The following is a 27,429-nucleotide window of genomic DNA, read 5'->3' on the forward strand; positions in this document are numbered from 1 at the left end:
ACAAAATTGCAAAGCAGGATTTTAAATCGAAATACCGCATTTCCATTTGCAAGTTTGTTGCATTTTTGCGAGCCGCTGAATAACTTACCATACCCTACTGTATTTATACAAGGCCTGGATTGCCTAGAATCTTGGATTGAAAATAAATGATGAAATAAACAAATTTTTGTATTCATTTTGTATATCACATATTACCTGACTTTTCAATGAATTATCAACAGTTACGGAAAATTAGTAAACTATTGATTTTCTCAAGTTAACTTGGGTACCATTGGGATGGCAAACACTTTTTACAAGTACTGAAATCTTTATTTTACATGCTCATCTTATTTAATCTTATACATAACATTTAACAGTGTTGTACATTTTGTCTGGGATTGTGATTGCTTATCCTTGAAAAGATTGCAAAGCACAAACATAAATTATATTACAGAATAATACAACATTAACTTAACTGTATGCAATTTACACTACGGTACATAGGTTATGATTTTTAGTACTCTGGAGCCGGAGACTTGGCATTACGATGATGAAGTGTTATAAACTGAAACCGGAAGCAGAATTTCAGTTAGTTAAGAATCTTGCTTGGGAACGATGGTTACAGATAATTATCAGACAATCATAATCAGTCTATTTAAAGATACTTATTTAAAATACTCTCTCCCGTTCTAATTTGATCGTTCGATTCGTTCGCATTATTGCAGTTAAACGTACCTTGTACTCTTTGTCTCTATACTCGTTAAATGGTTCGTTGTTCTTGCTAGGGAACCACGAAACGTCGGGATTACGAACAGCAAGTCGCAATAAATACAACGACGATCCAGCTGCTCCTACTCCGATGCAAAAGAACAATGGAAGCAGCTGAGGAGGAACAAGACAGTAGGTATATTATCGTCGTGCACGCTATTTCGATCTGCCGGTTTCGCTTACCATTGGATGCTTCTTCAAGCTGGCTATGGTAAGCCCCTGCATTTTATTACTGGGCATCTTGTTGCACCAAAGACACGAGAATAATCAGCTGCAACCCTCCAACCAGCTGCAACTACCGCAGACGATTTGAAACTTGAGACTTGAGACGACTTGAGACTGCTTGAGACGACTGCAGACCATGGACTAGGAATAGGAATAGGAATATAGGGACAGAGGAATAGTTACGACTTTTGGCGAGGGGAGTGATACATATTTGAGGGAGGAGGGAGGAGAACACCTACGTCTGCCTGGATTTGATTGGTTGCATTCTACGCATGCTCCGTACCGCTAATTATGAAAAAGTGTTTGCTACAGATTAGTACATACAGACGTCTAATTATATATAACTATATAATAACGAAGTGATTATTCACGAATATAAATTGTAAAAATAATGAAAATTGAAGAGAAATATGCATCTATAATTATTAAAATATATGAGGTGAATACGCACTGCATACCACACTACGAGAAACGGGAGAAACGCTTCAAATAGGACTGCCACTATCCCTGCTTGCGACGCGACAGACGTTCATCATTACACATCACTGCACTTGTGCGAAGCAGCAGCCAATAGAAAGAAGGCGTATGTTACCTCGTCGCTCCTCCCGCAAGGGTATCACCCCCCGCAACTATTCCTCGGTCCCTATATGCAACTAGTCCCGGACCAGATGCTACGCAATTCAAAGGCATCCATACATATCTGAAATGGAATACCTTAAGCTTCTAAAACCGGCATTATTGCTCAATGCGATACAGCCTATATGATCATTTTTACTCGCTAGATCTATATACATGTGTATATATTTATGTATGTACAATCCAATCCATTCCAATCTTATCCTTATCTAGGTATGGGATGGCCGATGACGACAGATTCCTGACAGGATTCGCAAAATAGAAATGATAGAAATGTAGAATGCACCGCCTATCATGATTGTATTGTTCCGTGACGGTATTTCGTGAGTAAAAGTAAGTAGATTTTTTACGGTCCGAGGTCTGTTGTATAAATATAAATGTTGATCTCAGCCACCTGAGCGAATGCAACTGAATGCAACGATGCACGGGACTCGAGGAAAATAACGTGCACATGGATTTGGATTTTGCCCATTGAAATGCGGTATTTCAACGAGAAGTTCGTTGAAATGAATTGGACTGCCACGACTGGCTGCTACTAATGTCATACCTATTTATTCGTCCAGCGTAAGAATGACTGTTAATCCGTGACACCTCCGTGAAAAGTCGGTAAGACGGTGTTATTTTGTTCTGTACAACAAGCGGAATGGACTTTTCTACGAGTTTACAAGAACAAGCGTTCCACGAGGCGCTACTTGGCCGTCAGGATGCCGAAATCAAGCTTCTGGAAACAATGAGGCGATGCCTAACAAGTAAAGTTAAGTCCGACCGCGAATACGCTTCTACAATTTCCTCTCTAGCGATACAGGGAAAGAAGATCGACCGTGCCGAGGATCTCGTTGGTAGCCTCATAACGCAGGTAGCTATTCATTCAAAATTCGACTATTTGGTGGTGTTCCCTTGAAAATTATTACCTTTCTATAGAGTTGGAGGGATATCATGGATTCGATTGACCAGACTGCCAAATTAATCAAGCTACAAGCAGATTCTATCGAAGCAATAGTAGTGAAACATATTATTGCCATGCATTCTGAGAGAAGGAAAGCTAGGAAAATGTATCAAGAGGAGCAATCATGGTTGAATAGTCAGTTTCAACAGGTAGACGAACAGGAATAACTCGCTTCGGATATTATTCCGCAAGGGATTGGTGGCCGATCGAGATGAGGTTTGGGGGGAGGAGGTGTGGATTATAAGGTCCTATGCACACTGCGACTTTTTGCAGCGATACAGTCGCGATTGTTATAATTTGTTATAAAATTTTATATTTGGGTCTTTCCACACCCCTCGTAATACCCACCAAGTTTCATCTCGATCGACCACCGGTTCCTTTCGGAAGTACAGCCCTCGCGTTGCTACAATGAAATTCTATATATTGTATTTGATGCCATATTTCTATCGTATCCTTTAGTTAAGCGAAGGTGTCGGGAAGAAAAAATTGGAATATCAGAAGAACCTCGAGATGTACAAGTTAACAAGATCCCGCTTCGAAGAATATTACGTTAAATGTAAGTGGTGGTAGGTAATGTCGATTTAAAGCTGTTTCTTACAAATCACAATCTTTTTTTAGCTGGTAGAGTTGGCAAAAAGTTGGATGAAGTTAGGGAGAGGTATCAGAACGCTTGTAGAAGAGTTCATCATACCCACAATGAGTATGTGTTACTTTTGGGTGCTGTAACGGAGTGTGAACATGACTTAAGAACTTGTTATCTACCGAGCTTGCTTCACCGACAGCAGGCAATTCATCAAGACTTTATAACATCATGGTAAGGATTGTATTTGTCAGTGTTTTTAAAAGAGAAAACTTGCCGTAAATCGCTAATCTAATTTGTATAAACTGTTTATGCAAGCACATAACTTGTCAGGTACAAGGTAAATGTTAATCACTATTATAAGAGACATGTTGATTACTTATTACGAACTGATAAGAAGCTGTTCTTGTCGTTTGTACGATAGGAAAACCATACTTCAGGACATGGTGAAGTATTCCGATTTTACGACAGATAAATTTCAAGAGGTACACTTGCGGATGCAAGAGGCTGTTGACTCTGTGAAACCCGTAGAAGAATATAGGGACTTTGTAGGAAAGCATAGGTAATTGTGGTAAATTGTTTTCATCGCGGTAAATCACTTGTACGAAACAGTATTATAAATTTGGTAACGCTCGGTGCAGAACGCGACCAGCATCGCCGATAAGATTCGTGTTCGATGAGAACCTTATAGATGATACTTCCGGAAAATTGCTGCCGAACAAATTGACGGTAGATAATTTAACAATAGACTGGTTACGAAATCAGCTAACAGAACTGGAGATATCTTTGAAGAAGGTACAACAGAGTCGGCAAAATTCTCAGTATTCACCGGAAAATAGTAGCGATTCCAAGTAAGAGCTCTCTACTAGAATACTGTGCTGTTATTGCACACCCTTATCTATTATGTGTGTGCTTATCTCTTGTATGGTATTAGGATTTCTCTCCTGGATTATCCCCGCGAGAGACAAGAATTACAATTGCGCTGGGACGAAAAGAAACTTCAACGACAAGTGGACGTTATTAGAGCCGCTTTGAATGAATTAGGTTGCGAAGAATTACCATTAGGATACGATCTTACTATGGAGACTCCTTTCGTTGAATCGCCTGCCATTAGTAAGGTAATAAGAATAGCACAACATATGTTACGAGAACTTTGTACTACTAGAGATATTATATGTGTTTCATTTTCATGTACCTCTGCTCTGAATGGTTTTTAATCGCAAAATCCTTCAATGTATTATAATGTATCTTTTATCTGGAGGATTGATATTAGTTACTGTACCGTACCACTGCCCTTCCAGAAAAGTGCAGTTGCAGATACTATCGGTCTATTTACATTAAGAAGGAATCAACGATTCATGACAATATTTAGGTCTCCCTTCAAATCTTTACCGCTGATAAACGACAGAAAAGATGGAACGATTAGATCGCGTAGCGAAGGTCCTACTTCAAAAGCAGATAGTACCTTACCAGTTGTATGTTTAGTACATAATATGCACCCATACACATAATAATTATATATTTTATATCTATCTGCTTTAATATACTGCTTCGATTTTCTTTCTCTCTTTCTTTCTTGTTTTTTCTCTTTAAAGAGAATGCATATAAAAGAAAAAATTAATTTTCTACGAGTTTATATCATTATAATTGTTGCTGTTGTTGTGTTGTGTTGCGTTGTCATCATCGTCTTTGGATTGTTGCCATTAACATCAAGCATGTCCATTTTCTACGGATCGATAACGTTTCGATATTCTGAAACCAACATCCGTGTAAAAGTATCCGAGCAGACAAATCGGATAGTTTATAATTACTGTTAATTGCAGCTCTGTCGATTAAAATACATACTTATTACGAATATTACGAACATTATTGTAGGCACCGTTACGTGGAATATCGAATTTAACGACTAATCAAAAGGGAAATGGAAACGGGGATCTTATGGAGGAGGAATGGTTCCATGGTCTATTGCCAAGAGAAGAAGTGGTAAGATTACTCGTGAACGAAGGAGATTTTTTAGTACGCGAAACAACAAGAAACGATGAATGCCAAATAGTTTTATCCGTCTGTTGGGATGGACATAAACATTTCATTGTACAGACAACAACCGAGGTAACCCAATAATTTTTCCTCCGATTATAGACGAGTATACGATAGAAAACTTATTCCCTTGCAATAATTTCAGGGACATTACAGATTCGAAGGTCCTACGTTTCCGTCAATTCGAGATTTGATCAGTCATCAATGGATGTCTGGATTACCTGTAACTAGTCGATCACGAGCTATTCTGAAGACGCCAATTTTACGCGAACGCTGGGAGCTTAATAACGACGATGTAAATCTTCTCGACAAGATAGGACGGGTATATCGATATTGAAAGAAAAAACGCATTAACCCTCGGATCGTTTCGACGCAGATTGTGGCTGCAAAAGCCATACATCTATCGTTCGAGCTACGATGCTAGAGTTCATTGTTTCAATGAATTTATATGTATGATGCAGTACCTATATAGTGCCAGTGAAGCTGTATGTTTAACCGAGAGCTATATCTTTCTAGGGCAACTTTGGGGATGTATATAAAGCACAGCTGAAAACTTGTAAGACTGACGTAGCTGTGAAAACCTGCAAAGTAACATTGCCAGATGAACACAAGCGAAAATTCTTGCAGGAGGGTCGAATATTAAAGCAATATGATCATCCAAATATAGTAAAACTTATTGGGATCTGTGTTCAAAAGCAGCCTATTATGATCGTTATGGAATTAGTACCCGGTACGTTCACGATCCACATGGCCGATCGCCTGTAGTTTATAATTAGTTGAAATTTCTCTATCGCAAAGCATTGCCGTTTATTAATTCCGAATCAACGTATATCAGGTGGCTCCCTGTTAACTTATTTAAGGAAAAATGCTAGTTCCATCACGCAACAAGAACAGCTGCGTATGTGTAAAGATGCAGCGGCAGGTATGCGCTATTTGGAATCGAAATATTGTATTCACAGAGACTTGGCAGCCCGAAATTGTCTCGTGGGTAAATAAACGATTTACATACTTTAATCGTAACTATTACCATAATGCGAGAGAAACCTATAGCAAACAGCCTCTGTTGTCTTTTGCCTTCTAGGATACGAGTCGATAGTAAAAATCTCAGATTTCGGAATGTCACGGGAGGAGGAAGAGTACATAGTTTCAGACGGCATGAAACAGATTCCAATTAAATGGACTGCACCGGAGGCATTAAATTTCGGTATTTCCCAAACTGTAACGCATACATACGCGCTTCTGGCATGCAAATAATATTAAAATTTGTAGGTAAATATACATCACTCTGCGATGTGTGGAGCTATGGAGTCCTGATGTGGGAAATATTTTCCAAGGGTGGAAATCCTTACAGTGGACTCTCGAATTCTCAGGCTCGTGAAAAGATAGATGGAGGTGATACGCATATCCATTACACATACATATACTGCATTTCGCATCTTCTTATCTGGAGCTCGAATAAGACTGTGCCCACACTTTTTCAGGCTATAGACTGCCAGCGCCAGAAGGCACACCTGACGAAATATACCGTTTAATGTTACGATGTTGGGAATACGAACCTGAGAAACGTCCTCATTTCGATCAGATCTACACGGTAGTCGAGACCCTGTCCCAAGCGTATTTATAAAGAATCGGTGCTAATCTGTATTAGTAATTACGTTATTATCGCGTTGATGTTATTATAATTTCAGATCATTTCATATGAATCCTAGACTAAGTTAGAAAGTATGTAAGTACAATGAGCTTTAAAAATCGGTGCTCATTGCCAAAATATACATCTACATGATATGATATATATCTGTGGCTTGCTATGAAAATCTCAAGCATCGTATCCACTTATTATTTTTCAGAGTTCAGAACTGAAAGAAGATTTTCATGTGCTCGTGCTTATTAATCCTGAGAAATGCCAGTCAGTTCAGGTAACAATGATATCTTTCTAATTACCAGTGATTATCTTAGAATGAACATTTAAAACATAATAAAATGGAGCACAGTAGCTCTACTGTGTTAAACTAGTCTCTGATAAGTCAGTTTCTACAAGTAAGCTGCATACATATGTATATATAAGTCAACTTGCTGTTCTTCAACATGAAAACATGACAACATGCTACGTATAATACAACAGTAAATGAAATCTCAAGTATCAGCAGAGCGTAGCATGAGATTTTCATAATAAATCATTGATACATACTTCATTTCTATAATGTATATATAATAATACGCAGAGAAACTGTATACGCTACATTATCACTTATCACGTTGCAACATCACGTTCATACATATATACATATCCTATAATTCATATTCATTTTCCTTTCTTCTTAATTGTTGGTTTTGCATTAAAAGTTTTCTAAATTGCTACGATAATAGTTATTTTACTTTTCATTGGGCGATGTATGTATGTATCTATGTATGCATGTATTTGCAAATTGTTCGAAACTGTCTCGAAGTGGTAAAGCAGATTTAAATTATTTAAATTACATTGAAAGACTAGACACGAGCAGTGTCGTAGATTATTTATACCGTGTAACGAGGTTTTAAAATTTATTTCAAAGGGTATCGTTTCTGTCCCGCGTATGTAGTAGCACAACATCTTTCCCTTTATCGGCAACTATTACAATTATGAGGAATCATTGACTTATTGTATTACGTTAATCATTGCTGTAGAACATACAACGTCAATTAATTATTAAAATGAATACAATTCACGATTTAATGTATAGTTATGTGCGCGAGTATAAAATGCTAATATACATATCTGTGTACATTCGAGCGAAATGTATCCGCTGACTTCCTCTAAACTAAATTAAGGCAGACTTGCCCTTGTATTGTATAATAGAACTGATTACATACTTTATATCTTGTTATTCTGAATCGCACTGTAAGGAGAAATGTAATTTAATAAGTATGCTATCATTTTCAAATACTCAATACTATCTTAGAAATTAATAAACTTTGTTGTCGTACCGTCTTCTTGTAAAGTTCAATTTTCTGGCTGTTAGGCTTCTTTCTGTTCGTCTCCCTCAAACAACTGCATCCTTATACGAATTATTATCATTAAGATTGAACTTGCGAATGCACGAATACATATTATACCAGAACGTTGGAGCGGAGCTCAGAGAAAAAATCATCATTGAAAAAATATTATATCGTAGGGTCGCGCCGCCCGATGTTAAGGATGCATAGTACTTTCTTTGTCCGAAAATTAAGCATTCTTTATGATTTTTTTTCTATATGAAAATGAAAAGCTAGAAAGATGGGATTCGTTGCAAACGAAAGATCACTGTTTGAAAGTATTAAAAGAATTTTTATTTAAAAAAAAAAACAGCAGGAGCGGAGCTGGACCAAGTATTTTGATGTCGGAACGGAGCAAATAAAAAATTGGTCTGCTCCAATCCCCTGTATTAAACACATTAAGTAGGATGATGAGTGCAAGTATGCGCGCGTACGTAATGTACTACAAAACACTTTTAAAAAATGTGAGCAGTTTAATCAGTGTACAGGTTTTTTTTACAAATATAATTTAATAAGTTCATCGCTCACAGCTGAAGGAGTTAAAATACCTAAATCGGTAAATAAAAGACTAATATAACGAGGAGGTGTATAATCAACTAATGGATGTTCTTTTTGTAAGTTTTTCCTTAATATGCTTGCTGTGTACTGAAAGGAAAAACAGAAGAATTACATTCGCGTTCGTCTGGTTTTGTAGTGAATTGTAATTAATGCATACCTTGAACTCATTTGGTAAGTCGACTTGATTTAAAGGATATATTCTTGAAAATTTGAAGCTCTCCGTTAGTACATAAAAGGGTTTCTTCACTTCTTTGGCACACATGGCCATCGTGTACGTGCCAACCTACGAACAAAAGTCGATAAGAATTGACAATTGTAATTGTATACATTAGGGTGACTCTTATTTACTCTATAACATAAAAGATGCTCCTTGTCCGGATCTACAACTTTTGTTTGACATATTTATTATTTAATCAATAACTTGGAGGATATTATACAAAATCGACTTCGCGGGCTGTTAAATAATGGTTTAAGGGCTCAGGGGCATCCTTTCCCATTATCCGATCAAGCTCAAACTTTACATGCATTTTTTTGTAATTATTTGGAACTATTCTGGACGGTGCCCCAAAGAAAATTCTAAACTCAAAAATAAGAGCCACCCTGGTATACATATCGCATACCTTATTAATGACACCACCACTTTCTGCAACACCTTCTGCTCCGACCATAACCATATCCACCTGCTCCATAACGTATCCCATCGCGGAATCTAATATTAGTGTGCACGACACACCTAACTTGGATAGGTTCTGACACATTTCTTGTCTAGACAGTGAAAGGAAACTTGTACACTTTTTAAGCGACGTAACATCGTGGAAGGTGTTAAATGTAGTAAGAGAAAACCATACCCGCTATTATCCGGCGAAGAAGTCGTTACATATACTGAAAATATTTTATTGCTTGCAGCAGCTTCTTTCATTGCTTGCAATACAACTCTAGATTTCGAGTGAGTGAGTATTCTCTAGAATATACGGCATAATATTAGAGGAGAACTGATCAGACAGGAAATTATAGAAAGCTCAAAGAAGAAAAGAAATTTACAGAACCATCCGTAATGAAATGTGCAGCTACTCGTGCCACTTTTCCCCTGGCAGCCACTAATTTCTCATAGAACATCTTTCCCCTGAGTATCATAATTCCCTTGCATTCTGCAAATGACTAATCAGAAAGACTTCAGAAATATCGAACAAAACACTTTAGATTTTATAAGATACTTTTAATTTTAATTTATATTCTTACTGGGGTGTCTAATGTAGCCAGGGTTATAAAACGAAGGAACAATTCACTGCCAGATGCGATGGCAGTTACAGGATTGTCCGTCGATCTCATCGCATCTATTGCACTTTGTAGGCAGTATCTAAGTTCTTGAACTGTTTCTGCTGCGATTGAATGGAACATGTGAAAACTTAAACAAAGATATTAATTTAAATGTTTACCGATGTGTGCTTACACGTTGAATACTCCAGAACCCTAAGTAACGTACGAATAGCAGCCATTCCTGCTGAAACATCCTTCTCATCTTTAATAATGTTGTTAAAGTACTGGCAAATTTCTGTAAAGGCAATATACCTACATATGTAAAATGTCATATTTTCAAAAATAAATGCAAAAGTATTTACGTTGCTTGTCCATAGTTCTCGGCTGTTGTGGTTATGCTATTGTATTTTCTTTGTAAAGCATAACAAAAGTGATATTTATGTATTTAAAATTGTACAAGCACAGATTAAATAATATCTATACGGAGTCGTGATATCTTCGTTCGCTTAACAAATTGTTTGATTAGTTCCCTCACTTATCACTTTCGGAATAATATCCAGACATCTTTTTGAGAAGTATCAATGAACGTCGTGATGTATCAGGACTGTATGAGTGATGCTTTTTAAGAAGTGTACTTTCTGCGCTATCGTTGGTTTCGTGACTTTCGTGAATCGTGCCGGTGCCACCAAGCTGCAAGTAGTGCAAGTACTTTGAGTGACTTTAAGGTTGCACAAATATGACAAATGTGACAAATGTTATTTGTTTAACGGACGGAATTTGGTATTAGTTGGTACAATTATATAGTTTCGCGGGGTTTCACGCAGGCGCGCCGTTCTGTCCTCTCTCAAAATATAAGCAAAGAAAGAACCTTCTCACAATCAGCTGCCTTTATACTTACCAATACTTACATACATATATTGGATTTCTTGAGTACAACTTACAAAATGAGCGGGATGAGCGGAAAGACTGTAAATTTTACGCTAACAGAGCATCAGGATAATCTGTCATCGAAAGTGGGTTATTTGCTATTTAATGTTTTCTCGTTAATTACCATTGACTGTCATTCGAAATACCTTAAGTAAGTATAAAGATTAGTGATGTTTGAATTTGTAGGAAATGTTGAGAAAACAATTAGAAATAAAGTCTGAAAAGCTCGCGACTTTAAGTGGAGAATTGATTGAGTGCAAAACGCAAAGGGATCACTTGAAATCAATGGCTGAACAAATGCAAGAGAAATATTTACATCTAACAATCAATTCAAAGGATTCAAAAGGGTAAGAGTCATCTGTCTATTAGTCCACTATTCTTCTAATACGCGAATGCAGAAACAATTAGAGATTGAAAAGATGCTCAAACGCTTGATAGATGTTACGATTCTGATGACCACTTTGAGACGTTAGATCTACTAACAGAGACCAGGGAACAAAATAAGTGTCTTAGGCTGCAAGTAGAGACGCTGAGGCAGAAATTGGCTCAAGCTCAAAGAGATGCCAAAGTATTTTCCATAAGTGGCAGTGAGAAATATGCGCAGCAACAAGGAGCACAGTCTGCTCCTGCTGTCCACCAGAGAGAAGAGATGATAGAACAGTTGGAGAAATTGAACATTAAGGTAATTTTCATGATTCAAATATAACAGACATTATAGAGTGAATCCTGTTAATAAAAAGCATCATTTTTGGCAGTGCACTCAATTGCAAACAGATCTACAGACAGTTTTAGACGAGAAGCATGAGCTGGAAATGGAAAGGGACGCTTTCAAATGTAAAGCACATCGTTTAAATTATGAACTATCAAAAGCGTTAAGCGCATCGAAACCGGTGGATCTGGATGCGCTTATTAATGAGAATAGGTAAGAAACGAGATACTGGCTGCAGTGGCTAACAATTTACTATTTACTATTTATTATTTTTAACATTTACTATTTTTACCATTTACTATTTTTACCATTTACTATTTTTACTATTTACTATTTACTTGTACAAGAATAAACGCAGAGTACAAGGCATTACATTCACGATGATTTAGGTATCTTCAAGAAAGATTGCAGCAGTTACTGGAGGAGAAGGAACTTGCAAGACAATCGCTATCAAAATACAAAGTAACCATACATAATACGAACGATATTCTCGTTATCATACTTAAGTAGAATTTGCTAGCCCTCCGATGACAGAGCAATGACATTTTTAGAGCATGCTGGATAGCAAACGGGTAAAAGGATCCGTGAAATTAGGCGCAAATACAGCAGCTGGGACCATTATGACCCATAAACAGGGTACGTCGGTACATTGGTCATATTTTAAACTGACATTCTCCAATTGTGTTATCGCTTGTCATCGATTTTGTTGCTAGTGGAACAGTTACTGCATCACGAACCTCACGTACCGACACAGAAATCAGCAGCGGCGATATCGGACTTGCGATGTTTGTGCATAGCACTGTTAGAAGCACTGAATGATAAAACTTTAGCTTTGGCGCATCAGAAGAAAGCAAACAAGTCGGTGGAATATACATACAATTTATATTCTCGTAACATATTTAATCGATATTCATTGAAGACTATGAACTTCATCGTACATCTTAATTACAGAATATTGGCATTGCGTATATGCGAATTGGACAGCGCCGTACAATCGCCGACCACGAAATTATTGGAAGGCTACACAAGCGCGAGTGTTGATTCAAAATGTAAGTAAAATAATTGGACGTAATGGTAAACGTTTGTTAGAGGCGTGTATAGATTTTACAGTGAGTCCCTTGTTAGACGAGAACGAATTTACCGAGCAGCTGATACAGAGGGAATCGGGCTGCGGTGTAGATCACGTGGAAGGGTGCGATGATATCGTGACAAGTGACGCCGTCGTAGAAACCCACAATGTTTCTCCTTTGGAAAATCAAGTTATGCAACAATTACATTCCATACAAATGAGCCTTCCGAAAAATTTGGGAGTTTTAGTTCAGAAAGCAATAAACAACTTGAAGGAAAGCGACAAGGAGAAAATGTAAATTTAACTGAATGCAGAAATGCTCAATACAATGAGGCACGTCACGCGTAGTTTATATTTGATGCAATATTATTATAATTACGGAATGTATGTTTTAACGATGGATCGTATTACAGGCGTAACGGCTTAGGACGAGCAATACATATTGCGTTCCACTGTACGTGGAAGAAGTGTACCACTTATCTTGCACAAGTCGTGCCTCCGTAGTAAACGGGTTGACAATAGAAGGATCGTACAAGATGCCGTCGTTCTCGTAAATACTTTTCATGCAGCACCCAATTCAATTGGTTTAACCACGAATCGAACGCAGCACCTTCCAGATATTGCATCCAATTCGTTTTATCCGTTCGATCAGCATTTACATGATTTGGTATCCTGAAAAAGGAAAAGTATAGACGGACTTTGATATCTTCTTCCATTCGTTTCTTTTCATTCTCTCTTTCCTTCGTCTATTTACTGTTACATTAACGTGGGAAATGGCAGGAAACGAAACTAATCTACGAGATGATACCGCGTTCTCGTTCTAGTTTTCCGTTTGTCGAGTTTCGTGTCTGTCTGTTTTCTTGGCCCATCCTTCACGCCACCTTCGGCAACAATTGATTTTTCCTTGCTTCGATTACGGTCGGGTATCACGATATTTCCTCGTTTTACCGCATCGAGGCGCTTTTTCGACAGCATCATACTTCGCTGCTGCTTTTTACGTGCTTGTTCCTTACCACAAAGGCGGCAAAATTATACAGATATCTTGAATTATTAAAAGAGTGTCTCAACTCGTTAAACAGTCACCTGCTCAGCCATCCTTTTCTGTTTTATATTCGCCAAATTGGCGAGCAACAGTTGCTGCTTTTCCTTCTCCCTGCTGGCTAGCATTTGTCGATACGCTATGGTTTTCTTTTTTTTCCAAGCTTCGAAGGACATTTTTAGGGGATTTTCTTGCTTTTTCGCTGACCTGTAACGATAGGTCTGTATTTCAGTACATACAACGTGTACAGTCAGTCAGTTATACATATACATAGTAAACTAGCCACCCATTGCCACAACCGCGTAGATGAGTTTCCTTGAATGTAGGTTTCTTCTCGCTTAACGAGTCCTTCGTCTCGGATCGTTTAACTGAGTTGCTCCAAAGCTCGATGACTTTCCTGTTGCCAATTTGATCGAATTTCTGGAAAGGCGTGTCAAGGTAGGCAGAATTTCGACTGGTAGCGGAGTTAAAGTGCTTGCCAAATGCGAGTGATCGAGATACTTTATCTTTAACCGAATCATTCGAAACGACAATTCGAGATTCAATAATCTCGTCCGCGTTCCCGCTATCCTGGTTTCTCTCCTCCTGCTCCACTGAAAAGTTGATCCCATGGGAACTGTTGGAGTGACTTTTCACAGTTTTGTGAGTGATCGGGTTAATCGCTGTAGAGGATCGACTGTTTCGGCGCTTGTATTTGAATCGGCGCAATCTTCGATAGCCAACGGTCGTCGATACAGTATTCTGAAAAGTGAAAAGGAATTATTGAAATTGTATGATTCTTGATAGAGAATGTTAGCAATATCAATACCTGATCTTGAATTGGTGGCTGTTTCGTTTCGATTGCCTCGCATTTCGTATCTCTGGATTCGGACAACTTTTTGAAATACCATTCCTCGTAAATCATTCGATGAAATTTAATCAGCTGCTCTGCATTTAAATGCACACGCGACCATTTGAAGAAATCGAAAGAACGTATTCGAGGATAGCGTCGTCCGCTTCACTAACCGTTATCTTCGAGCGCTCCATTCACCATTTGCTTCACAAGAGTTTCCAAGTTTTCAACCGAAACGCTTTTAGCTATCATTTTCGAAATATCGGAACTTTGCGATTTAACAGCCAAGCGGCATCTGATGAGAAATTGGTAGCACGACGCGGCGCACGGCTATTAATTGTAAGTTTAACGTTCACAGTTGCGCGAAAATTTAACGGCACCGCGCATTCTGATGCGTTGGGTGGATAGATGGATGAATATTTAGTGACCGAACCGATGCCGATGGGATGGATTGACTCATGAATGTATGGACGAATGAATCGATAATATGTAAATACATGATTCGAGTTTAAACAGTTGAGACAAGCGAATCGAGTCGTCGCCACTACGTTTGCACCTGTATCATGTAGTTGTTAGATATTTATATAGATAGTTTATAGTGGACAGGGTCAACATTTAATCTTGCAACCTGCGCTCGGGCGATCAGGTAAAATGGCAACAGCGCCTCGCGGATGCATATATTTACAAAATACATAAACTTAATTTTAAGGCTTGGTGGTGGGGGCAACTTGAAAAATGTGGATTTTTTTAAATTATTTTTACGCGGTTCTCTAGATGTAAGAAAACCTCTCATCATTCTCGAAATATTCCACGGAAAAGAAAATTCTGCATTTTTTTCAAGGTATGATTTCACCCCCCAAATTTGCATTATGACACTAACAAAAATAGGGTTGCATTACGGATGAACTACTCTACTTGCACACCGAGTTTCATAATTTTTTGAATTTCCGGGTTGCCGAACGCCCCTTGTGAGCGTTTTCTTCGAATTCTGAAGGCCTAGAGAAATTCTGCGAACAGATTCGAATTCAGCACGCCAAAATCTATAAGAAGTGACGTATATAACATATATGATGTATATAAATGATGACTATAACAAGTCAAGAAAAAACTTCAATTCCGCGTTATAACAGAAAAATCTAAATTTTCTTCGAAAATGTCAACTTTGACGTAGATTTTCAAGGTCAAAACTTGTTTGTCATATACTCTCAATATTTTTTCCTTATTCTGCAACATCTTAGCTTTATCCTCGAAAAAGATTCATCCCTCTATCCTATTCCTATCAAAAGTTCTACGATTTTGACTCAAAATCGAGCAGTTTGTCCCACTGTGCGCCGGGCCGGTGCATGGCGGTAGCGGAATGCGTCCGCGAGGCGCTGCACAGTGGGACGGATCGACGTTTAGGTAGGCATTCAGTTCATTTCTTACATATTTCATCATGTAATGATTATAATCTAAGATTACAGGTAATATATTGTATAATAAACACAATAATCATTTTTTTTCTCGTCGCTCTTTTTAATAATGGGACTTCAAGAGTCCCGTCATGTTGATTTCCATATATATACATCCATATATATGGATCGGGACTTATTAATAAATTATTTAGAACATCTTGATTTGTCATTTTTCGGCTGCTCTTTTTGCGTATAATGCGCAGTAGTTTTTAAAATCATTATTTTGGGCGTTCTGGGCTTACTCAGTTAAATATTCTAAAAAAAATTTTAGATTTCCATTTTTAGAAAATGATCAGCTTTTACACATTGGAATAGTTTTAGTTAGTCTTTTTCTTGTAATGAAAAATATAAACACTTATATTCTATTGCCAAATTAAGATTTTTTGTTACCATTTTCGTATTTTTCTAAATTAAAAGAATTGTTCGTATTTGTCCGTAAATTCTAGCACACCTCATAATTCCGGATAGATTCAATTTCACAAAATTCAATTATTCATATCCGACCGCATCCGACCCTTTGAAAAATTGATATTTTTTTGCGCAAACGCAGCTGCAAGTCAGGAGAAATATACTATTTTGCTCCAATTTTTTATTTGCAATAATAATTGTGCAAATTGAATGTTTTTAACTTTAAATTACACTAATTGAGTAATGTTCAAATATAATAATAATGAGTAATATATGTTGGTAGTGAAGCACGCAGAGGTGTGCAACGCGCAAAAGTAGGAATGAAACGCTAGATAAATAAGAATGAATCATGTATGTAATCAGAGAGTGATTGGAATCGAATTTTGGGGAAACAAATAAAAAGGAAGCAAGCAAGTTCTAGTACTGACCCATGACAATCCGCTCCTGAATTTAACAACTGACTATCGTTTGTCAGCCATTAGTTGAAATCCTTTGCATCTATCACGTTGCATTGTTACCAAGTTATAGCTGTGTGACACGTCAGATATATTTCATATCAATGGATACATTTAAAACCAATAGAGATATTTTTCTTCTATTTAAAAGAGATGAAAAAATAGTGATAGACCATACTTTGTTAGTGGAAAGTTGTTTACGTTGTTGTCCTCCGTTGAATGAAAATCAATTAAGAGACTTGCAACACCTACTTCGACTGTTTTGCGTTAAATCTAAAAAATCGTTGGATGGAATCAAGCTACAATAAAAAACGTTTTTTCGAGAAAAACAAAGACTGGTTGGACCGTGAGTACAATTGGCCAAGTTTTGCGTGTAGCAATAATAATAATCCATTATGTTCTAATGACGAATCACGAACATTAGTCAACAAAATGTTCAAAGGATGTTCTGTGCGAACAAAGAAAAGGAGAACTGAATCCTTAAGAAATGAATATACTGTTGAAGAATTGACTTTTGCAACTGAAATGAAATTGAGAGCAGAAGGAAAGGCGAGTATTTGTAAGATTCTTGATTTTTTATTAGAAAACCCCGACAGAATAAAAGATGTCGAAGATTTTTGTAAAAATATAAATAAAAATAAAAACATAAAGTCGCGTGAAATTTCAAAAGAAAAAGGTCTTTCCCTATTCATAACGACAAATTTGTCCAAAAGGCAATATAATTTGTTAAGAGAAACTGGCCTTAAAGAAGGAACGAATATTTATCCGTCCTATTATAAAATTAAGCAAGCAAAAGAAGATTGTTACCCTCCTATAAATTTTATATCAGTTGACGAACAAATGGCAAAAATAAATATACAGGCATTACTTGATCATACATCTTCACGAATTTTGAAGGTTTTGCAAGAACAAACCCCAACTTTGGAACTAAGTAATAAGCAATTAGTATTAATTACTAAATGGGGCTGTGATGGGGCATCTGGGCAGTCCCAATACAAACAAAAAATTATTTCTGGACAAGATTTTGACGACTCTAGTGTATTTATAGCGAGTATTGTACCACTGAAATTGGTAAATGATGAAAATGGAGATGTATTATGGCAAAACAATACACCATCTTCTACCCGTTTCTGTCGACCAATATTTTTCCAATTTATAAAAGAATCTGCAGAAGTCATTTCTAATATAGTTCAAGAAATTCAAAAAGAAATTGGTCTCCTGCAAATTACAAATTTAAATAATGCGATCGGAGTGAAACACCATCTTATTATGACAATGGTAGACGGCAAGGTATGCTCAACAATCTCTGCAACATCGTCGATGAGGTGTTACATTTGTGAAGCTAAGCCGACAGAAATGAATTGTCTTGAGAAAGTGGTTTGTAAGCCTATTAAAGAGGATTTGTTAAACTTCGGGATGAGTTCACTTCATGCATGGATTCGATGTATGGAATGCCTCTTGCACATTGCCTACCGATTAGATTTCAAAACGTGGAGTGCTTCGACACCCCAAAGAAAAATATTAATGAAAGAGAAAAAAGACGAAATTCAAAAAGAATTCAGAAACAGGCTTGGCCTTATTGTAGATATGGTTAAACAGGGATACGGAACATCTAATGATGGTAATACTGCTAGGAGATTTTTTGAAAATCCTGAAATAACCGCCCAAATTACTGGTTTGAATGAGGACCTCATTAAAAAGTTTTCAATTCTTCTCCAAGCCATAGCTTCTGGTTTAGAAATTAATAAACAAAAATTTGGTGAGTTTGCAATGAACTTGGCAAGACAGTACGTTGAATTGTATGGATGGTATTACATGCCTCCAACTGTACATAAAATATTAATTCATGGCCAAGCCATTATCGCACATGCCATTTTACCAATCGGGCAATTAACAGAGGAAGCCCAGGAAGCCCGAAATAAAGATTTTAGGCACTACCGCGAATTACACGCAAGAAAAAGCAGCCGAAAATTAACAAACCAGGATGTTTTAAACAATTTACTAATAAGCTCCGATCCATATATATCAACATCAAGACTTCCATTGATAAGAACAGAGCGGAGAAAACAAATGTGGGCAGAAACATTAGCTTTGCTTGATGATTCAGATACTTAATCAAGTTCTGTATTTTATTTAAGTTTCTGATTAGAGATTTAAATGATTTTTGTATATATTGTACAATATATTATCTGTAATCTTAGATTATCTTATACTATAAAGCAGAAAGTTTATATATTTGTGTGTTTGTCTATCGCCTAAAAATTTTCCAGCGGTAAACTCTGGGGTCACGAAATGTACATCAGCTTATTATGCCTGGCTAATCCAGATGAATGTGTCTATTTTCACAAAAAAATCTTTATTAGAACTTGCTTGCTTCCTTTTTATTTGTTTCCCCAAAATTCGATTCCAATCACTCTCTGATTACATACATGATTCATTCTTATTTATCTAGCGTTTCATTCCTACTTTTGCGCGTTGCACACCTCTGCGTGCTTCACTACCAACATATATTACTCATTATTATTATATTTGAACATTACTCAATTAGTGTAATTTAAAGTTAAAAACATTCAATTTGCACAATTATTATTGCAAATAAAAAATTGGAGCAAAATAGTATATTTCTCCTGACTTGCAGCTGCGTTTGCGCAAAAAAATATCAATTTTTCAAAGGGTCGGATGCGGTCGGATATGAATAATTGAATTTTGTGAAATTGAATCTATCCGGAATTATGAGGTGTGCTAGAATTTACGGACAAATACGAACAATTCTTTTAATTTAGAAAAATACGAAAATGGTAACAAAAAATCTTAATTTGGCAATAGAATATAAGTGTTTATATTTTTCATTACAAGAAAAAGACTAACTAAAACTATTCCAATGTGTAAAAGCTGATCATTTTCTAAAAATGGAAATCTAAAATTTTTTTTAGAATATTTAACTGAGTAAGCCCAGAACGCCCAAAATAATGATTTTAAAAACTACTGCGCATTATACGCAAAAAGAGCAGCCGAAAAATGACAAATCAAGATGTTCTAAATAATTTATTAATAAGTCCCGATCCATATATATGGATGTATATATATGGAAATCAACATGACGGGACTCTTGAAGTCCCATTATTAAAAAGAGCGACGAGAAAAAAAATGATTATTGTGTTTATTATACAATATATTACCTGTAATCTTAGATTATAATCATTACATGATGAAATATGTAAGAAATGAACTGAATGCCTACCTAAACGTCGATCCGTCCCACTGTGCGCTGTTGCCATTTTACCTGTTCGCCCGAGCGCAGGTTGCAAGATTAAATGATGACCCTGTATGTATGGTATAGCAGGTGCCGTCAACTACCTGTAAGGTAACAAATATTAATTTATTAATTTTCTATATCAAAGATATAATATCATCGAAAACCGAATAAACACACACACACATGTGTATACCCGCGTTATCGATTAATCTCCATTTAGGTATGTTTCGTACATATATACATAAAATACCTGCGCAGACAACACATGTATAATAGGAAATATAAATAATAATCGTTGGCACACGTATACCTATAATACAAGTGATGCGTAGCGAGTGCGACACCAGCCATCACTGTCATTTTTTATCGCGATCACTTCAAATTACTTCTTATCCAATCGACGTATTCGGTGACGCGCGTGTAGACGCCCGGGTATCCGGGTTCTCCGCACTTATTGCCAAAGGAAACGATACCGATTTGAGTCCATCTGCCGTCGGCTCTGAGCATTAGCGGGCCACCAGAATCCCCTTGGCAAGCATCCTTGCCGCCTTGACTGTAACCGGCGCACAGAAAGTTACTCGTGATCGGTTGGAAGTAAGCCGCGTTGCAGTCCTCGTTCCTCCAGACCGGTAGCACTGCTTGCCGTTGCACGGTACTCTCTTTCCCTCCTATTAACGTACGTACACGACAGATAGATAGTACGCTTGCTGCGACGCGTTGAAGGAATTCATCTGGGGGATTTGGTAAGTGGTCGGGGTGCGTACCGTAATAAGTAGTGCCCCAGCCGACTACGGTGGGCCTGGCGCCGGCGAATCGCTCGTTCCGGTAACGGGACTGCGGAAGGCAGATCGGTATGACGTAAGGCGATCTACGGATAGGTCTGGTTAGCTCGAGAACCGCGATGTCGTTGTAAAATCCGACCCGTGAGAATTTCGGATGCGCGTGGATCTGCTTGACGGCGTAGGTCTCCGGGGCGGATGGCTCGTCGTCCCTCTCGAGATCTATGTCCCCCAGTCGCACGGAGAATTGTCTAGCTGCGAATCTGCAGAAACGCGTTGAAATCACGGATATTATTCCGAAAGGGGCCGGTGGCCGATCGAGATGAGGTTTGGGGGGAGGGGGTGTGGACTCTAAATCTAAAACAGTAGCTTCGGGTATTTATTAGTTTCCGAAATATTAATATTTTATTTATTTATTTGTTGTTTATTGTAGTAAGGCTTATAGCCTAGTATAATCTTTGCTTCCGAAATATTAATAAAAAAATATTGTTAATTTTTTTGGGAGGAAATTTTTTTGAACGTTGGTGCAGACCTCCCTACCCGGGAGCCCTCCCGTCGCCAATTTGTTTAATTTTGAAATTTTGTAGCCTCAGTCTCATTTTCAGCATCGCCAAACTCACATCGGTTCGCTACCATGCTTTACGCGCCTCCCGCACTAATCTAGCCCCAACTAATACCAGTACCCGGGACAATTTGGAAAGTGGAATGCGTTGCGTCGGTATGAGTCAACAGAAATATTGTTAAGAGGAGGGACCGTGGTGAAGTGATGGAAAAGAATCGGTAAGGTGCAACCTTTTATACATAATTACCCCTGTATGTTTTGAACGCATTAATTGCCGAAGTTAAAATTTTATATTCAGGGTCTTTCCACACACCTCGTAATACCCACCAAGTTTCATCTCGATTGGCCACCGGTCCCTTTTAGAAGTACAGCCGAAATCGCTATTTCCAGCTTGCGAGCCGACAGCTGGGATGGCTATTTACTTACGAACTGTCAACTTACGGCCGTTGTCGCTGGTCGCGGGTACAGTGAGCCGCGGTGAGAACGTGTCGTGGGCCGATCAGGGAGCCGCCGCACCAGAATTCCGTCCGCTTCGAGCCGTGCAGGAATATCGCTGCCATCCACGGCCAACGTCCCGGCAAAGCTTCCTCACCGCCTACCACTCGATACTTGCCCGAGTTTCTTACTCCGCACTCTACGGAATACACAGCTTGTCTGTTGCACATTGCGTCCGTTATTCGCGTCTATCTCGAAATTTACCCTCGTCGTCCTGAATGAAATTGTTGTCGATGGTGACGGCGGTCGGTTCGAGGAAGCCGTTGGACTCGTTGGAGAAGGGACCGGGAACGGGAACGGGACCGGCTCCGGCTGCTAGAATGGATTCCGTCGTTACACCGACAGAGCTGATGGTCGTCGAGGATGCAACAGGGAACAACGGAATGGGTCGGGGAGTCTGCGGCTTGATCGGACGGATCGGTGGTCGAGAAGCTTGGGCGCCAGAACCGATTGCCACGGGCGATATTACGGCTGGTGTCGGGCTGAAAACATACACGCGCGTTGTTGGTAGAAGCGGTAGCGGGAGCGGAATCCAGGTAGATCATTACCTAGCCAGGTCAGTTCCATCGGTGATCGGGCAACAGACACCCGGCACGAATAAGCTCTTGAAGCACAGCGATTGCCTCAATTTGGTCAGGTCTAACAAAAGCTGTGGACAATTACTAAGATCCTGACACTTTCCAGGTGTACCTTCCGCTGTGGTGCAGCCGGTAGACACCGGCGAGGCTTCCTTTTCTCGGTCGAGGATCTCCAGAGCGGTGGACGGGGGAGGGGTAGATGGCTGGTGTGGGTACTGTTGCTGCTGCTGCTTGGATGCGATCTGTGCTGTTGCTCGCAGCGGCAGCGTTACGCCGCGCACTAACGGCGCTATGCTGTCCGTCACGTTGCGTCCTAAACATGCGAACTATGTACAAACAGATAGGTATGACGCGTAGCAATTATTAGTAGTTGAAATCGCAATCGAAACCGTGCCTAGGATGTTTTTGGAGATGGTGTATATCGCCGATGGTAGTTCCTTGGGTGGGTAATTGGAATTCTCCACGCCCCTGGTCATGTTGACGATGTAACTTCCGACGGTGTTTAACGCGCCCAAAGTCTCGCTGATGGCGACCAGAGGGTCCGGCTCGTCTCGTTGCTCCACCCTCGCAAACTCGTAGGGCCGTGTCTGTAATTCCGTGTCCCTCCGGAAAATTCCTATCGGCGATCGTCTCGAATCGCTGACCTCTGCGAGCCACCCTTCCCTTTCGGGCCATTCTCGTAACGGCACCGCGAAACCCGGCGCGGGCGGGTTTCCGTATCTCAATGCTGCGTGCAGCAATTTACGTGATGATTGTCGGTGAGTATACATGTAAGCGCGTAGTACGTATACCTAGGCACCCATACTTACGATAACGATGGCGAGCAACTTGATCGTAGGACCAGGAACCAGCAGTCAGCGAACCCCAGATCATGCAAACTTCTGAAACATTCGTGTATAGGGGAGACCGGGGTTGGTAGGCCAGTTTTTCAGTTTTGGATTTTTCATAAACTATGTGGACGAAATATGATTAAACCGATTACTATATTTGATAGGGCACACATTTGGCTATCTGATTAAATTGCTGAAGTTGACTCAATGTGATAATAATTAAGGTATTTTAATGTTTTTCTAACACCTTCCGTGCTGGTCAACCAGCCCCATGATCGGGGTTGGTTGACTTACAGTATGGGGTAGGTTGACTATAGGTACAATCAATTAAGAAAATGTTATTAGTAACTTATCTCAGTGGTAATAAAATAACACAATGTCACAAGAGTTGTTTCATTATAGAATATTAATTTCTTTCTTTCATATTTTAATAATAAACTGAAATTCTTTTCAACTTAAACATAAATTATATTGTATTTATAACTTATGTTTTACATTTATTCCGATTTTTTGGACACCTAATAGTGAGATTTGAACAAAAAATAAAATTCGCTTTCTGCATAACAAAATAAAAATTTAAACTTTGTTAACGTTATTAGTCAACCAGCCCCGACCGATCATTTTGACCTCAATAATTTATGTAACCTTCAATTATTTATGTATAAACAAAAACACCATGCCAATAGATCGTCTAATAAACAAACTTTAAAATACTCCCTTAACATTTGTTCTATTGTACCAATATAGAGCGTGAAAAAAATAAAATCTTCAAGAAAATATATTTACTTAAGCAGTCAATTTTTTCGACAAACGCTGATAACTGTTAAAAAACGTGCTATCGCGGGTTCGAACATAAATGCATGGCATAGTGGCTTCTTTCCGCAGTAGAGCATATGTCGTTGCAAAGTTATTAACAACTAGCGTCCCGCATCTCGGCTTCGCCCGAGATATTAGCGTGACTGATTCATGTTTATTAGAATTAATATCTTTTAAGGAAATTAAGTATTTTGAAGAAAGATCAATTTCTTCATAATACTTCGGAAAACAAAATTCTCTTCTTTGGGGGATTTATTTTCCCTCCAGCGTAACACATACAAGGTGCTTCTTCGTTCCATGTTAATAACGCGTTTCTTAGGCATGCTACATAACCTATGTCCGTCCTAGAGTATCCAGGAATATCGTGTTTACATTTGAGGAAGATCGGTTCAACAGGTCTCGAGTGTTGCGCAAATATAAAAGTCGGCACTCTCTTTATATAATAGTTTAGATTAGTCAACCTACCCCTTGGGACAACCAGCCCCGGTCCTCCCCTAAGCATAGAAAAATCAATGAAACGCGGTACACTAATCGGTGTTAACCGATTATTAACGAGGTTAACCTATATGATCGTTTGGCTGTGGCCAGCAGTGTTCCAAACGATCAATCATCCACACTCTCGTAAGCGTACAGCGTACGGCAGTCGTTGCGCAACATCGAAGCGAAGAAGGTAAAAGCTTCGGAATCCTGCGCGAAGACGATGAATGGTGTTGCCATTCCAAGGGTCCCCAATTCTGTGGCTGGTCATTCGCGCCGCAGCAGACGTGAGTCAGTCGTGAGCTTGCTGCGGGCGCATCCTGCTACTGCTCTCCTACCGACCCATTGACACCATTTCCCGGGATTTGCTCGCAAGCCTAAGCACGATCGATAGGAAAAGCGTCTCGGATCGCACGAGAAGGCAACACGATTCCGCGTGAAATCGAATTGGAAGCGTAACGAAGCCACTACTCAGTGAAATTTCTCGCGCCGAGATACACTCCACCTAATATGCATTATTCCCGAGATCTCGCTACTCGGATGCGCCGTGCGGGCCGACTAATAGAATCCGAGTTAATCTAACAGTCAGATCGACTCAGATTAACATAATCGGTTAGCACGTCTGAATGAGAGTAGGTGTAGCTATAGTGGTGGCTCGATCCAACACGTACAAATAATAAGTGGCCCCCCCTTGATCGAACGAGGCCGTTTCGAGGAACGAGTTAACGTACACGGACTTCATCGACGGTGAAAGTTGCTCGACGAGAAAGCGCGCCTTTCTTCCGTTCACTGATTCATCGCCAATCCACGCCTGGACGTTCCGCCGCGAGATAATAAACTTTTTAAAAAAAAGTAAAAAACCGACTTCAAAGGTGCGCTGAAAAGAATAAATTTTTTTTTTAAGTCGGTGCCAAAATAGAAACAGAATTAAATCAGTTTCTAAACCTTTATTAATTGTGGTCCATTAGCACACTAACGCCCGGGAATTAGAGCGCCCAAAAATTTAGTGGGACGTCACGCGTCCAGCCGATTTAATTTTGCTTCTATTTTGGCACTGACTTAAAAAAATTTTTTTATTCTTTTTAGCGCACCTTTGAAGTCGGTATTTTAATTTTTTTTAAAAAAATTTATTATTTTATAATTTTTAGTGACCTTTCTTTGAAGTCGGTTAACAAACATTTATTATTGTACCAATTGGGGAACATACTCCATATAACAACGAAAGAATCATCCAAATCGGTCCACGCGTGACAAAGTTAGACGCGAACATACATTAAAACTGGAATTCTAGATAATAATAAAAAAAAAATTAACATGGTACCACCGGCTCTTCACACTCTTTCAAATAAAAAAAAAATCATCGAAATCGGTGCACCTATGCAGAAGTTATGCGTGAACATACAAACATAATGAAACATACGTGACGAATTGAGTAACCTCCTCCTTTTGAAGTCGATTAAAAACAGTCCTATATAGATTGTTTGTCTTTCGATCGATCGACGAATGAAGGACCCCGAGGGTGGCAACGGGGATAATAGTTGCGCCGAGTTGCCCGCGTGCTGTAGACTCTGAACTTTCACCAAAGACCAGTCCTAAGACCCAGTCCAAGGATCGTCCTTTGCCCGAGAATCCGATTCATTGAAATATCATTTCGGCTGATGCCCTCCAAAAGAATTCGATAAAATGGCATACACGTTGCGCTGCTGTTATCTTCGGTTGCAAGCAGGTCACAGCCTGCAATTTGGCATTTAGCCCGCATCGTGCGGGATCCATGCCCTCGAGATCCTTCGCAATACCCTCGGTTGCACGAGACCTTTCGCGGGAATGAAGAAAAACGAAGAAATCTCGCTAGTCGATCGCGATGAATTGGAAGAGTGCCGCGCGTAAACGGTAGCGGGTTACTACGTACTTAATACTTAGGTATTCGATTAACGAACGATTAATCAACTCAACTCGCGTGCACTCGCAAGCGTAAGATCGATGTTGCTTCATGGTTCTACGATTTCAGAACCACGCGATCGATTCGACTCGGGCAGAGTCGACGCGCGTACACGCGAGGTTCGACAGCGTTTCTTTTCAAGATCGCCTCGTAATGGGATCTCGCAGTGGGATCACTTACCGAAAAGTACGATGATCGACGACATCCTGAGAAAGTAAGATAGATCAAGGGTTCCTATTCACGCACATTCCAGGTGGTTCCGCGCTGTCAGTACACCTGATATCTCCGACGAGACACTTGGCGGTGTCCAACTATTTCAACAAACTTGTCGCGCCCGCGAGAGTACCAGCGAATTGTCCATCGTCTGTCTATTGAGCCTCGACAGGGAGATGGAGATGGAGATAGAGAGAGAGAGAGAGAGAGGAAGCGTGACGGGGGGAGAGTAGGGAGAGAGAAAAAAATTCGAGTGGAGGAAGCGCCGGTCGGATTGTACAAGAGTGGTTGCACGGGGCAAACCCCGGTGTCACGCGATGACTGTCCGTGAAAAGACCTCGACACACTTTGCTTTCAACCGCGCGCGCCTTGCCGACTCACTGACCACCTGTATTCTTCCCTTACTCTCTCCGCTTCTCTTTTTCCTTCTCACCTTTCTTGCTCCAACAGGCGCCATCCTCAATCAGAGGCAGAGGCCGCAGAGGAAAGTGGTTGCTCTTTTCTTCCACTCCACACTCCGCCGAGCCCTCTACCACTCGTCCCGCTAACCCACTCAGTTACCATTCGTAGATTCTATAGACAACGCTGATCCA

General features: G+C 39.3%; 6 protein-coding genes across 15 annotated transcripts; 2 read left to right on the top strand and 4 right to left on the bottom strand.

Moving 5' to 3' along the window:
- Nucleotides 1-287: 287 nt before the first annotated feature.
- On the bottom strand, nt 288-1,089 carry Nd-mlrq (NADH dehydrogenase (ubiquinone) MLRQ subunit). Its single transcript, XM_076816688.1, has 3 exons — nt 931-1,089; nt 715-861; nt 288-544 (listed from the first exon to the last, which is right to left on the bottom strand). Exons 1-3 carry the CDS (start codon nt 985-987, stop codon nt 494-496), a joined length of 255 nt encoding a protein of 84 aa, XP_076672803.1. The 5' UTR covers nt 988-1,089; the 3' UTR covers nt 288-493.
- A 712-nt stretch (nt 1,090-1,801) lies between these two features.
- Nucleotides 1,802-8,139, top strand: Fer (tyrosine-protein kinase Fer). 6 transcript variants are annotated; one of them, XM_076816612.1, is made up of 16 exons: nt 1,802-1,941; nt 1,999-2,464; nt 2,530-2,703; nt 3,014-3,110; nt 3,173-3,368; nt 3,559-3,696; nt 3,776-3,985; nt 4,069-4,252; nt 4,436-4,609; nt 5,010-5,243; nt 5,317-5,493; nt 5,688-5,901; nt 6,007-6,159; nt 6,253-6,375; nt 6,441-6,563; nt 6,653-8,139. In XM_076816612.1, the coding sequence occupies exons 2-16, from the start codon at nt 2,252-2,254 to the stop codon at nt 6,793-6,795; spliced, it is 2,553 nt and encodes an 850-aa protein (XP_076672727.1). In that variant the 5' UTR covers nt 1,802-1,941; nt 1,999-2,251; the 3' UTR covers nt 6,796-8,139. The 6 variants fall into 6 exon arrangements, with proteins under 6 accessions (XP_076672727.1, XP_076672729.1, XP_076672726.1 ...); XM_076816613.1 differs by having other exon boundaries at nt 1,915-1,931; XM_076816614.1 differs by having other exon boundaries at nt 1,839-2,464; nt 5,317-5,466.
- A 497-nt stretch (nt 8,140-8,636) lies between these two features.
- Nucleotides 8,637-10,522, bottom strand: Eif2balpha (eukaryotic translation initiation factor 2B subunit alpha). 2 transcript variants are annotated; one of them, XM_076816660.1, is made up of 8 exons: nt 10,361-10,522; nt 10,192-10,293; nt 9,981-10,120; nt 9,783-9,899; nt 9,590-9,702; nt 9,362-9,506; nt 8,899-9,024; nt 8,637-8,828 (listed from the first exon to the last, which is right to left on the bottom strand). In XM_076816660.1, the coding sequence occupies exons 1-8, from the start codon at nt 10,371-10,373 to the stop codon at nt 8,679-8,681; spliced, it is 906 nt and encodes a 301-aa protein (XP_076672775.1). In that variant the 5' UTR covers nt 10,374-10,522; the 3' UTR covers nt 8,637-8,678. The 2 variants fall into 2 exon arrangements, with proteins under 2 accessions (XP_076672775.1, XP_076672776.1); XM_076816661.1 differs by lacking the exon at nt 10,361-10,522 and having other exon boundaries at nt 9,981-10,117.
- Nucleotides 10,523-10,781: 259 nt separating this feature from the next.
- LOC143371456 (coiled-coil domain-containing protein 149-like) lies at nt 10,782-16,850 on the top strand. 3 transcript variants are annotated; one of them, XR_013086025.1, is made up of 10 exons: nt 10,782-11,011; nt 11,112-11,272; nt 11,364-11,607; nt 11,681-11,847; nt 12,024-12,096; nt 12,186-12,270; nt 12,348-12,492; nt 12,586-12,683; nt 12,760-13,951; nt 14,025-16,850. XR_013086025.1 is itself a non-coding variant. In XM_076816645.1 (9 exons), exons 1-9 carry the CDS (start codon nt 10,943-10,945, stop codon nt 12,999-13,001), a joined length of 1,284 nt encoding a protein of 427 aa, XP_076672760.1. In that variant the 5' UTR covers nt 10,782-10,942; the 3' UTR covers nt 13,002-16,850. The 3 variants fall into 3 exon arrangements, 2 of the variants coding, with proteins under 2 accessions (XP_076672760.1, XP_076672761.1); XM_076816645.1 differs by having other exon boundaries at nt 12,760-16,850; XM_076816646.1 differs by having other exon boundaries at nt 10,964-11,076; nt 12,760-16,850.
- On the bottom strand, nt 13,493-14,677 carry LOC143371465 (uncharacterized). Of its 2 annotated transcripts, XM_076816659.1 has the most exons (5): nt 14,551-14,677; nt 14,244-14,483; nt 14,029-14,162; nt 13,787-13,949; nt 13,493-13,711 (listed from the first exon to the last, which is right to left on the bottom strand). In XM_076816659.1, exons 1-5 carry the CDS (start codon nt 14,644-14,646, stop codon nt 13,493-13,495), a joined length of 852 nt encoding a protein of 283 aa, XP_076672774.1. In that variant the 5' UTR covers nt 14,647-14,677. The 2 variants fall into 2 exon arrangements, with proteins under 2 accessions (XP_076672774.1, XP_076672773.1); XM_076816658.1 differs by having other exon boundaries at nt 14,029-14,483.
- A 2,407-nt stretch (nt 16,851-19,257) lies between the features above and the next one.
- Nucleotides 19,258-27,321, bottom strand: LOC143371444 (clotting factor B). Its single transcript, XM_076816626.1, has 9 exons — nt 26,804-27,321; nt 23,371-23,442; nt 22,956-23,288; nt 22,532-22,874; nt 22,188-22,465; nt 21,930-22,122; nt 20,912-21,189; nt 20,389-20,815; nt 19,258-20,357 (listed from the first exon to the last, which is right to left on the bottom strand). The coding sequence occupies exons 1-8, from the start codon at nt 26,826-26,828 to the stop codon at nt 20,520-20,522; spliced, it is 1,818 nt and encodes a 605-aa protein (XP_076672741.1). The 5' UTR covers nt 26,829-27,321; the 3' UTR covers nt 19,258-20,357; nt 20,389-20,519.
- Between the last annotated feature and the right edge of the window lie 108 nt (nt 27,322-27,429).

This window comes from Andrena cerasifolii, chromosome 7 (assembly GCF_050908995.1).
Source record: "Andrena cerasifolii isolate SP2316 chromosome 7, iyAndCera1_principal, whole genome shotgun sequence".
In the NCBI taxonomy this organism is placed as follows: domain Eukaryota; kingdom Metazoa; phylum Arthropoda; class Insecta; order Hymenoptera; family Andrenidae; genus Andrena; species Andrena cerasifolii.